At 34.8% G+C, this 13,812-nt stretch overlaps 1 protein-coding gene across 2 annotated transcripts in view; it reads left to right on the top strand.

Annotated features, from left to right (window-relative positions):
* Positions 1 to 6,634, top strand: part of CRISPLD1 (cysteine rich secretory protein LCCL domain containing 1) — a 48,604-nt gene extending 41,970 nt beyond the window's left edge. For both annotated transcript variants that reach the window (XM_035276761.2, XM_078353640.1), the window contains 2 exons: positions 2,567 to 2,697; positions 5,531 to 6,634. In XM_035276761.2, coding sequence (XP_035132652.1) covers positions 2,567 to 2,697; positions 5,531 to 5,582 — 183 coding nt within the window. In that variant the 3' untranslated portion in view covers positions 5,583 to 6,634. The remainder of the gene's footprint in view (positions 1 to 2,566; positions 2,698 to 5,530) is intronic.
* Positions 6,635 to 13,812: the final 7,178 nt, after the last annotated feature.

Below are 13,812 nucleotides of genomic sequence, written 5' to 3'. Positions count from 1 at the left end.
CTCCAGATTTGCATTAGTCTTATGTGCCACTGAAATGTCCTGCTGGTATCTTGAACATGCTAGTCTTCACATTTGTGCTTATATTCTTGCCTCTTTTGAAATATAATATTTTTGAAAATTTTGTGTTGAAATTGTGGTCACTTCAAAACCTAAATTATTGCCACTTTCTCTGTGAGGCTGTGTTGCTGGACCTTCTAACCCAATTATGAAGTTGGCCTAATTTTAACCCCTATAACTTCGTTTCTTCCTTTTGGCCCTTAGCCTATGTTATTAGGTATTAAGATTGTTACCCTTTCTCTTTTATTAGTTTATAAGTTTCTCGAGAGCAGAAGCTGGGTTATTCATTCATAATTTTGATCACTAATTTGATGTCTGCCAAGCTGTGAACAAGACAGACTTGTCCTGCCTAAACAGAGCTTAGAGCACATAGTGACATCAGAAATTAAGCAAGTACCTTGTACATAAATATTTGTTAAAACAAGTAGATTAAGAAATATATAGGAATGCACATATCTTAACTCATTAGAGATTGCCAGAGAAATCACAGTTTTCAGATTTTCCCTTTAAGCAGGAGAACTTTTTTATCATGTCTAGCAAAAGTCTTTCAAAATATCCTGTATACTTCTATACCTTTAAAGCCATCTATCTATTAGAGTTAAGGTTTTGTTAGAACTCATATCTTGAGATCATTTTATCTTTCCACCTTCAGTGAAATGGATGGGTAATATGTGTATTATATAGGTCCTTTGAAGAGTAAGTTGCAAATATAAAGATTACTGTCATATAGCAGGTACAAAATCAGAGATTCAATCATTAATTGCCAGTCTTCCCTGCCCCACAAAATACATTCTCTCTACAAATAAAGTATGGAAATGTGAGAATCAATCAGTCAGTTTCCTTCCCTCCCTCCTTCCTTTTTCTTTCTTTCTTTCCATTTATAGGGTTAGCCCCTGTACATTCTGTTGCTTTGAACTTTTATTTATAATGTTTTAATTTATTAATTTCTGCATTCATTTAAAAAATCTGTTTTCACAGATAAATGCTTCTTTCTTTCCATCAGATATTAATTTTTATAAAGTCTGAGTATGGAAGGAAAATGTCTTCTGACCTCTGAACTCAAATAGGAATGCCTGCTGACTGCATAAATGCAGGCAATACAATAGTTTCAAAACGTATTAAGTACTTGGACTTAGTAAATATTTTATCTAAGCACTATTGTTACCCTGGGAAAAATGCTGATAATACCCTTTTAACAGAACAAATACTGAAATGTGCACAGAATTATTTTTAATTCTATCTGTTAGGAACCATATTGGATGCAAATATTATTATAATTCAGTGGGACTATAAACGGTGAAGAAAATGCCTTTGAGTAAGGGTGCAGGTTTTAGATGCATGATACTTTGTAATGTAGCAAAAGCACGGAAAGGATTAAACAGTTTGGCATTCACACTCTGATCTAATAAATACTGACTGATGCTCTAGAGTTCACAACACAGTAATGAAGCAAGGTCATGTAAGATATACATGCTTATGTGAACTTAAAAAAGCATATTAAATCACCCACATGTGCATAGAGATAAGAAAAGAAGACACCAATGGGATCAGAAAAGACCCATGCGCATTTGACGTGGATTGCTTTATACTGAAACAGTTCAAGTATTTGTTCGGTGGGATTTCCCTGGATTGTACTTAGTTATTACCAAATTTTGATAAAACATTTGGACTAAAGCAAATGATAAAATCTTGAGAAGATTTTAATGGGCCAAAAGAAATAATCTGACTTTTAGAATTCAGTAGTTTTAAAAATTTGAAAGTACTGGACCTGAAACAGTAATTTTCTTCTCCATAGAAATCCCATTCAATTCAGATCCTATGACTAGTATGATGTAATCATAGAACTTTCCTAGTATTTCATGTCAGGCCATTCAAACTAAGCTGACAGGCATTACAAATCTAAGTAGAAGCTATAACGGTTCTTCATTTTTTTTCTTTTTTGGGTTGTTCTTTGGCAAAGTTTCTCTGTGTAGATTATATTATTTACTAAGAAAAAAACTGCCCCATTTCTTGTATTTTGGAACAGAGGCCATAATCATATGCAGAACTATGGTGGAATTTGCATTAGGCAAAAGCGAACATACATGAGGGATGAGTAATCTAACCTGTGAACACTGGTCAGAGTGAGTCCAGTTTAGAACAAAGGCTAAAATTTAAGAATGACAAACAGGCCCTAAAAGAGATAAAAGAAGCGAATTTGCTTTTTATTGCTTTGATACTCTAAAGCGTACTGTTTGGACAGAACAGGTGTTTGGTAGATTAGATGGGAGAGGGCTCTTACTATTACAGCCACCCTTAGGTTGGCCTTCAGACTTGATCTGAATTGGCTTTGACTTTGTGATGTTGCAGACACTCCTTTATGTACAAAACCTCATCCTATAGCTGCTCATGGCTGTCCATGACATCCAGATGTCAGTGACTTCAACCTATTAATAATAGAAGAATAGCCTGGACAAGTCCAGCAGGAATTTCCACTAATGCCGGTTTGTTTGTTTGCTTGCCTTCTCAGGTGTCCAGTATCTGCAGAGCAGCAGTACATGCTGGAGTGGTTCGAAATCATGGTGGTTATGTTGATGTGATGCCTGTGGACAAAAGAAAGGCTTACAAGGCTTCTTTTCAGAATGGAATCTCCTCAGAAAGGTAAAAACAAGACATATATATGTATATTTGTAAATGCCGTCTATCACTCTATTCATGATTGCTTTACAGTTGACCCACTTTAACATTTTTAGCTTTTTTCAAAGTTAAGTGGCAGAGCCACTGTGTTCCTTTGCACACTTGTGTACCAGTCAGTCCTCCAGGGATGGGAGAAGCTGTAGTACCAGAGGTGCCTGTCTCCTGCAGGCTAAGAAAAATCGGATTACAAGTCAGAACTACTCTTTTGTTAATTGATCTTATAATTAGGAACTTTCTTTCATCCTCTTTTGGATTTTCTAGATTAGTTTTTATATTTAATTCTTTCTAGGTGAGCAAGGCACTGAATATTTCTCTAATCCAGTTATCTGACAAAGTATTTGACAAAAACAATGTCTGATTTTCCCTAGAGCCAAATTCTCTTACTGATTTGAAGTTGGACGCCTAGTATGATATAAATGAACTCTTTCAAGTCATATTTCATATTATTTAACCCACCCACTAACGTCATATATTTTGGTGATTTGAGAAAATTCATGTAACTCACTTTATCAGGTATTAATACATATTAAAATGAATGAATCAATGGTGATTTTTAAAAATCATTAGTACTTCTGAAAGTAATATTAAATGTCCTATTTATTTGTATAGAGATAGAAAAATCCCTAACTTTTAGGTATTGCCTGGGTTCTTCAAAATTGCCAATGTAGGACACACACATGTGTAGTAGTTTTTCTAAGGGACACCAAGGGATGTGTCACACGGGGTATCTAGATTACCTTCCGCATAACCATCTGGGTGTCATCCTTACAAAAATACAAATCTGTATTAATATCTGTTTTCATATTAGACTATGTCAAGAGGTGATTGTTAAGAATGTGACATCTCTACAACCTGTTCATGGCCTCCTTAAGCTCAGTATTCCCCATGATATATAAAATGGAAAAATTGAGCTTATAAAATTTAGCTTATAAAATGTAATTTTATAAGCTAAACTGAGTGATGTGGTTTTATTTATGCCTAATAATTCTTAGATATATTTTAAAGAGAATTATTTTTGAGTACCTACCATGAATATTCCAGATGTTAGATGCTCCTGGGCACTCTAAGTATGTTAGCTCAGCTTCAACAGCCCTGAAATGTCAGTCCTATACCCAGAGGTATATGTGTATGTGTGTGTATATGTGCGTGCATATATGTATATGTAGATGCATGTGGGTATGTCTGTGTATATATGTGTGTGTATATATACATACACTATATTATATATATACGTATATATATTAACTGAGACTTCGAGGGGTTAAATGATGTGCCCAAGTTCACATAACTTGTAAATCTCACGACTCAGTCTGTAGGCTCAGAGATACGTATTTTTCCAGTATTTAACTGTGTACAAAAAAGAAACACACCAAACACATTCACTTCCTAAGGCACCCCATCAGTCTGTTTCTCATAAATAAAATGGCTTTGGATTGGCCATCTACTTGTAAAAATACCTGGCCTGTGTGCACGCACATGTGTGTATGTGTTGTGTGTTGCATACTTGTGAAACCCTTCACTCTAAAACTGTCTCCCTTTTTTCTTGTACATGAATAAGTATATGAGAGGAATTTCACTTTGTTTCTTTTTAGCATTTATTTTTTTGAGCTCCAAAAGTCTTTTGTAATTATTAAGAAAGTAAAAGTTTATGTAAAAGCTTCAAAGGCTTACAGTTGATTTGAATAAATAATGATTAATGGTACTACCAATCTGTTTTAACTTTTAGACATTTAAACAAAGCATACCTTGATTTATGTTGCTAAATAAATAGAAACAATTTAATAAAGAGTGAAATTTATGAGTCTGCATTACTTTTAACTTCTATTTCAAAAGGACTTTCAAAATGAGATTGAATGCTCGGGGTGTGTGTGTGTGTGTGTGTGTGTGTGTGTGTGTGTGTGTATGTTTTATTTCAGTGAAGATATTCTTAGGTCCTTTCAGATTTGACCATTAAATATCCTCACCAACATTTTCCTTGAAATTGTAGATGTTAAGAATAATAATCTGTGATAGCAGTGTAATTTAAATTTTGTCAGACTTAGCCACTGATAATAAGCTCTAGTGCTCTAGAGATTATTGCTCAAGTACTAGCTGTCTTTTTTTTTTTTTTTTGAGTTGAAGTCTCACTCTGTCATCCAGGCTGTAGTTCAGTGGTGCAATCTCTGTTCACTGCAACCTCCGCCCCCGCGAGTTCAAGTGACTCTCCTGCCTCAGCCTTCTGAGTGGCTGGGATTACATGCACCTGCCACCATGCCTAGCTAATTTTTGTATTTTTAGTAGAGATGGGGTTTCACCATCTTGGCCAGGCTGGTCTTGAACTCCTGACCTTGTCATCCATCCACCTCAGCCTCCCAGGTGCTGGGATTACAGGCATGAGCCATTGGGCTCAGCCTCAGCTGTCTTTTTAGCTTGTAACCATGCATATCAGTTGTAAATCTGAGTCTCAGTATTCCCCATGTAAAATTGAATAACAGCTGTTGAACTCTGCTTTATTAGAATGAAAAAAGGTAATATAGGAAAACATGATCTAGAATCTGTGAAGTTCTGTAGAGACTACTATTATTACCATTACACATCTTAAATGTCTTTAGCAAACTTGCAGTCCAGCATACATCTAAGATTTAATAGTTATGTCATCTTCATTCAAACTTTCCAATAACTATAAATTATAGTAACCTAAGAAGGTTGACCATCTGGATTTGTACAGCTGCTTTCTTGACTGTCATAAGAAAGCATGATTTATATGAAGGATTATGTATAGAGATGACATCAATATATTTTTCGTATGTTTTTGCAGTTTACAGAATCCTACGGGAGGAAAGGCATTCAGAGTATTTGCTGTTATGTGAAACGGAATACTTGGAAGAGGATCATAAAGACGATTCCAAATGCAATATTTCTGAATTTTGTATAAAACTGTAACATTACTGTACAGAGTACATCAACTATTTTCAGCCCCAAAAAGTGCCAAATGCATATAAACCTTGATAGACAAAGCCTATAAAGTAAAACATGGGACATTGGCTTTGGGAAAGTAATGAAAATGTAATGGTTTTAGAAATCCTGTGTTAAATATTGCTATATTTTCTTAGCAGTTGTTTCTACAGTCAATTACATAGTCATGATTGTTCTACATTTCATATATTATATAATATGGTGCTTTGTATATGCCACTAATAAAATGAATCTGAACATTGAATGTGAATGGCCCTCAGAAAATCATCTAGTACATTTAAAAATAACTCTAAAACTGAAAGAAACCTTATCACATTTTCCCCAGTTCAGTGTTATGCCATTACCAGCTCCAAATAATCTCAAATAATTTTCCACTTAAAAACTGTAAATTTTTTTCTTCTTTTAATTTAGGCATATAGGATATTAAGTTCTGATATTGCACTTCTTATTTGATATAAAATAATCCTTTATTATCCAAATGAGTCTGTTAAAATGTTTGATTTCTTGGGAATGTCCTTAAAATTAAATATATTACAGTCATAGTGGTGGTATGAAAACATATCTAGTGATCATGTAGTAAATGTAGGGTTAAGCATGGGCAGCCAGAGCTTTTTATGTACTGTTAAAATTGAGGTCACATATTTTCTCTTGTATCCTGGCAAATACTCCTGCAGGCCAGGAAGTATAATAGCAAAAAGTTGAACAAAGATGAACTAATGCATTACATCACCATTGCCACTGACTTTTTTTTTAAAATGGTAAATGACCTTGTGTATAAATACTGCCATATTATGGTGCATATAATGGTGATATATTGTTTCTATGAAAAACGTATTGTGCTTTGAGACTAAAAATCTGTAAAATGTCACTTTTGGTAATTCTTCTTTCTGATGGTGGATTTATTATTTCCCTTAAACATTAAAATTAATCATGTTTCAAAGTTTTACTTTTGGTTCCTTTTGTATGCTTATTTTGATTTAGAAATTGAGATAAATGAACAAAGTTATTGTAAGTCTTCTAAATTTTGTTTATTAACATTAGCATAAAATACTACCAGATGTCTACAAAATCAACCTAATTATTTAGGTATTTGTATGTGAAAAAGAAACACATATTTAGAAACATAGCAGGGGAGATTTTAAATAGAGAGAGAGATAAATTATTAAAGTAGAAAAAAGTCTGAATGATACAATGTGATTAAAGAATTGACAGGACAATCAATACTTCAAACACTTTTAGAAAGTAGATGGGTAGGAGTTTAAGAGAGATAAAAGAGATAAATTCCATGCAGTGATCAAGGAAAGCAAGAGAGCAGGTAATGCAATAGAGAAAGAAGAAGTGCTCACATAAATAGCTTCTAGAGTGCAGATTTTAATGGTATCAACATTTTTTGATCATTTAATAACTATTAGCACAAACCTAAGTGGTTCCAAATACTGGTAGTTAAAACAATGATGTATATGTTAAAGAGTGCAAAACTTAAAGCAGATTTTTATGAGAACATTTTTTCAAAATGTGATACATTACCACCTTCTTAAATAGTGTGACTTTACATAGACTCATCTTCTGGTCCTTACTGCTCCTCCCACAACAGGGAAGCTCCATCAGTTCCATCAGTATAAGGTTTTCTTCTATTTGCCCTTAGTTTACATCTCCATCATCAGTTCCCTTTACTATTGCAATGTCTTCAACTGGAGCGTCTTCTTTGTGTCTTTCTGCATTCCTTTTTACTGCATTCATATTTCCCACCTCCCAGAACCCTCAAAATTGACTCTCTTCCTTGAGTTTCCATTGGTTAAGGAAAACCAAACAGCCTTGTAAAAACATTTAAGAACTTCCAGTCTTGTTCATACGGTTTACCTATCTTCTACACAAGACGTAACCTTGAGTAAGTTATTTTGCTTCAATTACCTTACCTGTAAGATGGAACAAATAACATCTCCTTGAGATTGCTCTAAGAATTAATTGACACATTATGTGTAATTTACTTAAAGGAATAATAAACACAATATGTGGTCAATGGATGCCATTTTCTTTCATTATTTTTGTTATTTAGTTCGGGGAAACCATGCATCTGCATATACTATTGATCCTTTGGCACTTAAATCCTCCAGGAATTTTCCAGTGATTCTCCTTGTAGGAATTAAATGCTCTCTAATATGATGTCCTTTTAATTTGACAGTTTTAATTATTTAATTTGTGTTTTATTCTTTAAAAGATAAGCTCTTTGAGAATGGTAATACTCTTACTCATCTGTCTACCCAAGAGCACAATTATCTCAATGATGGATTTACTTCCTTGCACTACAAATAGTAGACCAGTATTGTTGAGGGACCATTCCAACAATTCCTCATTTTATTTTTAATTAAAATATTTTTTCCACATTATCATAGTATGAGGTCAACACAAACATAAAGTATTATAGCTAGTGAAAATAGTTTATTGTTAGACATGTAAATTTAAAACAGATCAGTGCTTATAGAATGGTATTAATATCATTATTTTAGCATTTAAAGTTTACCAGAACATGTGTTACTTTAATATTCTTCATATATTAAAAAATGTATTCCAAGCACAGTATGAAAATAAATTACTTTCCTAATCTTAAAAAATTTGTCTATTGCAGTGTCTACTTTTCAATACTGTACTCTAAAATCTTGAGTTTTCTCTAGCAGTTCTAAAATGCCTTTTTGTTTGTTTTTTTGTTTTTCTGTTTTTTTTGTTTTGTTTTTTTGAGATGGAGTTTTGCTCCTGTTACCCAGGCTGGAGTGCAATGGCGTGATCTCAGCTCACTGCAACCTCCGCCTCCTGGGTTCAGGCAATTCTCCTGCCTCAGCCTCCTGAGTAGCTGGGATTACAGGCACATGCCACCATGCCCAGCTAATATTTTGTATTTTTAGTAGAGATGGGATTTCACCATGTTGACCAGGATGGTCTCAATCTCTTGACCTCGTGATCCACCCGCCTCAGCCTCTCAAAGTGCTGGGATTACAGGCTTGAGCCACCGCACCGGGCCCTAAAATGTTTTAAAAGAAACTTAATCTCTTGTTAATAGCAGGGTGAGCCAAACAAAGAAGCACAGCTATCATTTTTGCAAACATAACAAATTTTAGATTTGGACTTTAAGCTAATTCATTGCACAAAGAATTACATTGTTAGGGTTGATTTAAAAAATTTATCTGAGGTTATTTCTACCCTGACACCATAATATTCAGGAGATGAAGAAATAGTTTAGTGAAATAATCTGATCCTCTTTTATTAATTTGTTGGAATTAAGTTGAAATTACATCATTTGAGATTTTTAAAAAGTCAGGCAAACTTGTTAGAACAGTGCTCTTATACTTTACTTCATTTTATCCCCTCAATCCTTCTGTCACCTTGCACAGAATAATCAGAACACCAACAATGCTGGTAAGCAAACATCCTTGCACTAGACCATTAAGTTATGAAAACTAATTTTCCAAGGATTACTAACAAATATTTTCTAATTAAAACCATAATGAATTGTCAATTATGTTTACCACTATACTGATGAAGATGAAAAGCAGAGGGCCTACACATGAGTGTTTCTGATAAGCTCAGTTTTAAAAAGAAATGTGCAGAAGATGAAGTAGAAATTAGAGATGCATACTTAAAAAGCATGAACTGATTACAAATATCATTAGAGGCTCCATGTGGTGGCTCAGGCTTGTGGTCTGTGCACTTTGGGAGGCCAAGGCGAGTGGATCAGTTGAACCCAGGAGTTTGAGACCAGTCTGGGCATGGGTATGCTCAAGAGGAACTCAGAAACTCAGAGTTTGAGCACGGAAGCAAAGTATAAGATACATTCCATAATAATAATAAACTCAGAGTTTTATAGCCCTTTACAATAAGGCTTTTTAACACTCCTGAGATCTAGAGATTGATTCTTACATGATTAATATGTCTATAAGCAATGAATTGTAGATTATTGGGAGCAGGAAGAGGGCATGATGTGTATTGAGAACAAATAATATTTTAGAAACACAGCAAAAATTCTTTAGAATCCTACCTAATTATTTTCTATAAGCCTCTTGTAACAATATTATATCTACAGAATAATAATACTTCTGCAAAATTTCCCAATTATCTATGCACTGGAACGGTAGACAAAATTGGATAGTTCATATGATGAACATTACTACCAAGGCATGTAGTCACCACACTATTCAAGGTCAACACTAAAAAAAACAATCTTAAAGGTAGCTAGGGACAAAGTCCAGATCACTCACAAAAGAAACCCCATCAGCCTAACAGTGAACTTCTCAGATGTCAGAAGAAATTGGAGACCTATTTTGTTTTCTTAAAGAAAAATAATCCAACTGATAATTTCAGATGCAACCAAAGCTTCATAAGCAAAGGAAAAATAAATCTTTTCCAGAGAAGCAACTGCTAAGGGATTTGTTACCACTAGAGATCTTTAAGGGAGTTCCAAACATGGAAATGAAAAATGACACCTGATAACACACAAAAACAAAAACAAAAAAACAAAAGACTTAAATACATAGCCCAAAGACTTCATAAAGCAACCACACAATGAAGACTATTAAGAACTTTGGCAAACCCTAAAATGTGCTACAGTCCAAACGAATTGATAAGAACTTCCAGAAGCACTCTTTCTGGGTTTTATCTTGATTTCATTGGGAGGGACTGATTAGCTGTAACTAAGCTAGATAGCTAGTGGAAAACAAAGACCAAGTTTTTCCTTGGTAGTTATCCACTCTCACAACCATTACCTAGCCCACAATGACATCCTAATCTATTTTTCTAGCCAAGATCTCTGCAATAATATCCAGGCACGTAAATATAACCAACTACTGTATATCTTCATAGTTGAGGCATCTTAAAGTCAACAAGTCCAATATATTCTTCTCTTCCCTAACCAATTTCCTAGACAAATTGTTGTCTGTGTTTCATACATAGCTCAATGGTAATAATTTCCTTCAGTCAAAAATTTAAGTTATTTCTAAATCAGTCTTTCTTTTTATTATGTTTCATCCACCACAAAATTACACTGACTCGATGTTTTTCTCCCTATTGTCACTGCTGATATCTTCCTTTAAATCCTCAGGCTTTCTTGCTTGAATTACAGCAACACCAACCGAAATGAAGATCTTCCTGCTGGTCTTGCCACTTTCAAATTCATTCTTTACAATATCATAGGAGTTATTTTTAAACTATGTATCTTATATAATTTCTATATCAAAAATTCATTAATGGCACTACAATATCTGTAGGATAAAAATATTAGTTACTTAGAAAGTTGAAGTATTTGTTTACATTGACACAGAATATCTCTCTAAACTCATCCCTCTTCCATCTTGTGCTACCTCTGTTCTTAGAATTCTATGTCCAGAAGACAAAGTATAGTTTCTATCCACTTCATGCTTTTATAATACTAGTTTTTTTGCCTGTAATACTATATCCTATTTACTACTTGCCAACCTCAATTTGCCCTTCAAAACTCAATGCAGAACTTTCACTTCTGACTATAACAGTGAAACAATGCTTACCAAGAATTGGAATAGTCAGATAGCATTTTTAACAAGAAATCTGTTTGAAGACAGATTAGAATTACTAAAGCAGCTAAGACATAAAAGGCCAGACTTCATGGGAAAAGAAAGATCACTGAAGTAAGACCAACTTTACACATATTCCTCTTTCCCACAGGATAAGTCCCAACTGGTGTTGAATACAAAGCTGGACAGCTAGGCAGAGAGTGGCTGTTGAGAGACATAAACTAACAATGATTTTTTTCACTAATTGAAGAGGAAATTTCAGGTTTAGGAATGCCAAACATCCAAAATCTGAGGGCTCGTGTCTCAGAGAGAAGAAGGGCACAAAGTAGTAGTAAGCCCTGAATAGTATTCCCCTTGAGATCAGGGAATTTGCTCATTATACTCTGACAGGTAAGATGCTGAAAAACCAAACACTGAATGACTAGAAAGAGAAAAGCTTTTGGCAATATCACAATGATAGACAATTGGAGTCAGAGCTTGCTAATAATAAGGGCCCTAGGAAAATTTGAGATACAGAGAATACTCCATCCTAGGAGCGGAGATAAACCAGAGGTGGTGTGAGGCTGACTGAGACAGTCCCTGACTGGTTTGAAATGATCTGCCTTTCTGCTAGTTGCCAGAAGATATGGTGAATCATTTCTGAAAGGCAATCACAATATCAACAACCTGTATAATTTTAATGCACAAAGCTAGACACTTAACAAAAAAATGAGAAACCATGAAAATAAATAAAAAGAGAAAGACACACAACCACATATATAACTCAGTTAAAGAATAATTAAACTTAGAATAACTGTGACTAATATGCTATAAAATAGCTAACAAGATGGAGAATTTCACCAGAGAACTAGACTCTATAAAAAGTAATCAGGTCAAGCTACCTATGACCCTCTTCACTGAACTGGAATAAAACCACATTAAACTTCATATGGAACCAAAAGAGAGCCTGCATACCCAAGACAGTCCTAAGCAAAAAGGACAAAGCTGGAGGCATCATGCTACCTGACTTCAAACTATACTACAAGGCTACAATAATCAAAACAGCATGGTACTGGTACCAAAACAGAGATATAGACCAAATGGAACAGAACAGAGGCTTCAGAGGCAATGCCACACGTCTAAAACCATCTGATTTTTGACAAACCTGACAAAAACAAGCAACCGGGAAATGATTCTTTGTTTAACAAATGGTGTTGTGAAAACTGGCTAGCCATGTGCAGAAAGCAAAAACTGGACCCCTTCCTGACACCTTACACTAAAATTAACTCCAGATGGATTAAAGACTTAAATATAATACACAACACCATAAAAACCCTAGAAGAAAACCTAGGCAAAACCATTCAGGACATAGGCATAGGTAAGGGCTTTATGACTAAAACACCAAAAGCATTGACAACAAAAGCCAAAATAGACAAATGGGATCTAATTAAAATCCAAAGCTTCTGCACAGTAAAAGAAACAATCATTAGAGTGAACCAGTGAACAACAGAATGGGAAAACATTATTGCAATCTATCCATCTGACAAAGGGCTAATATCCAGAGTCTACAAAGAACTAAAACATATTTAAAAGATAAAAACAAACAGACCCATTCAAAAGTGAACAGACACTTTTCAACAGAAGACATGTAGGAGGCCAACAAACATGAAAAAATGTTCAGCATCACTGGTCATTAGAGAAATGCAAATCAAAATTACCTTGAGATACCATCTTACGCCAGTTAGAACGGTGATCATTAAAAAAATCTGGAGACAACAGATGCTGGAGAGGATGTGGAGAAATAACACTTTTACACTGTTGGTGGGAGTGTAAATTAGTTCAACCATTGTGGAAAACAGTGTGGTGATTCCTCAAGGACCTAGAAATAGAAATTCCATTTGACCCAGCAATCCATTACTGGGTATATAACCAAAGGATTATAAATTGTTCTATTATAAAGACACATGAGCACATATGTTCATTGCGGCACTGTTTACAATAGCAAAAACCTAGAACCAACCCAAATGCCCATCAATGAAAGAACGGACAAGGAAAATGTGGCACATATACACTGTGGAATACTATGCAGCCACAAAAAGTGATGAGTTCATGGCCTTTGTAGGGACATGGATGAATCTGGAAACCATCATTCTCAGCAAACGGACAAAAGAAGAGAAAATCAAACACTGCATGTTCTCTGTCATAGGTGGATGTTGAACAATGAGAACACATGGACACAGGGAGGGGAGCATCACATACTGGGGTCTGTTGGGGGGACTAGGGGAGGGACAGCAGGAGGTAGGAAGGTTGGGGAGGGATAACATGGGGAGAAATGCCAGATATAGGTGTTGGGAAGAGGGAGGCAGCAAACCACATTGACATGTATGCAACAATCCTGCATGATCTGCACATATACCCCAGAACCTAAAGTATAATAAAAAGAAATATGTATATATATGTGTGTGTGTTTATATATATCAAAACAAACAAACAAAAGTAATCAGGTGCCTATTCTCTGCAACAATGTAATAATCTAAATAGTTTCAGTAAATCGATTCAGAAGCAGATTGACCACATGATGCTACTGGGGTCTGCCCCAAGTTGTAGT

This window comes from Callithrix jacchus, chromosome 16 (genome assembly GCF_049354715.1).
Source record: "Callithrix jacchus isolate 240 chromosome 16, calJac240_pri, whole genome shotgun sequence".
In the NCBI taxonomy this organism is placed as follows: domain Eukaryota; kingdom Metazoa; phylum Chordata; class Mammalia; order Primates; family Cebidae; genus Callithrix; species Callithrix jacchus.
This window is presented reverse-complemented; position numbering and strand designations above follow the sequence as displayed.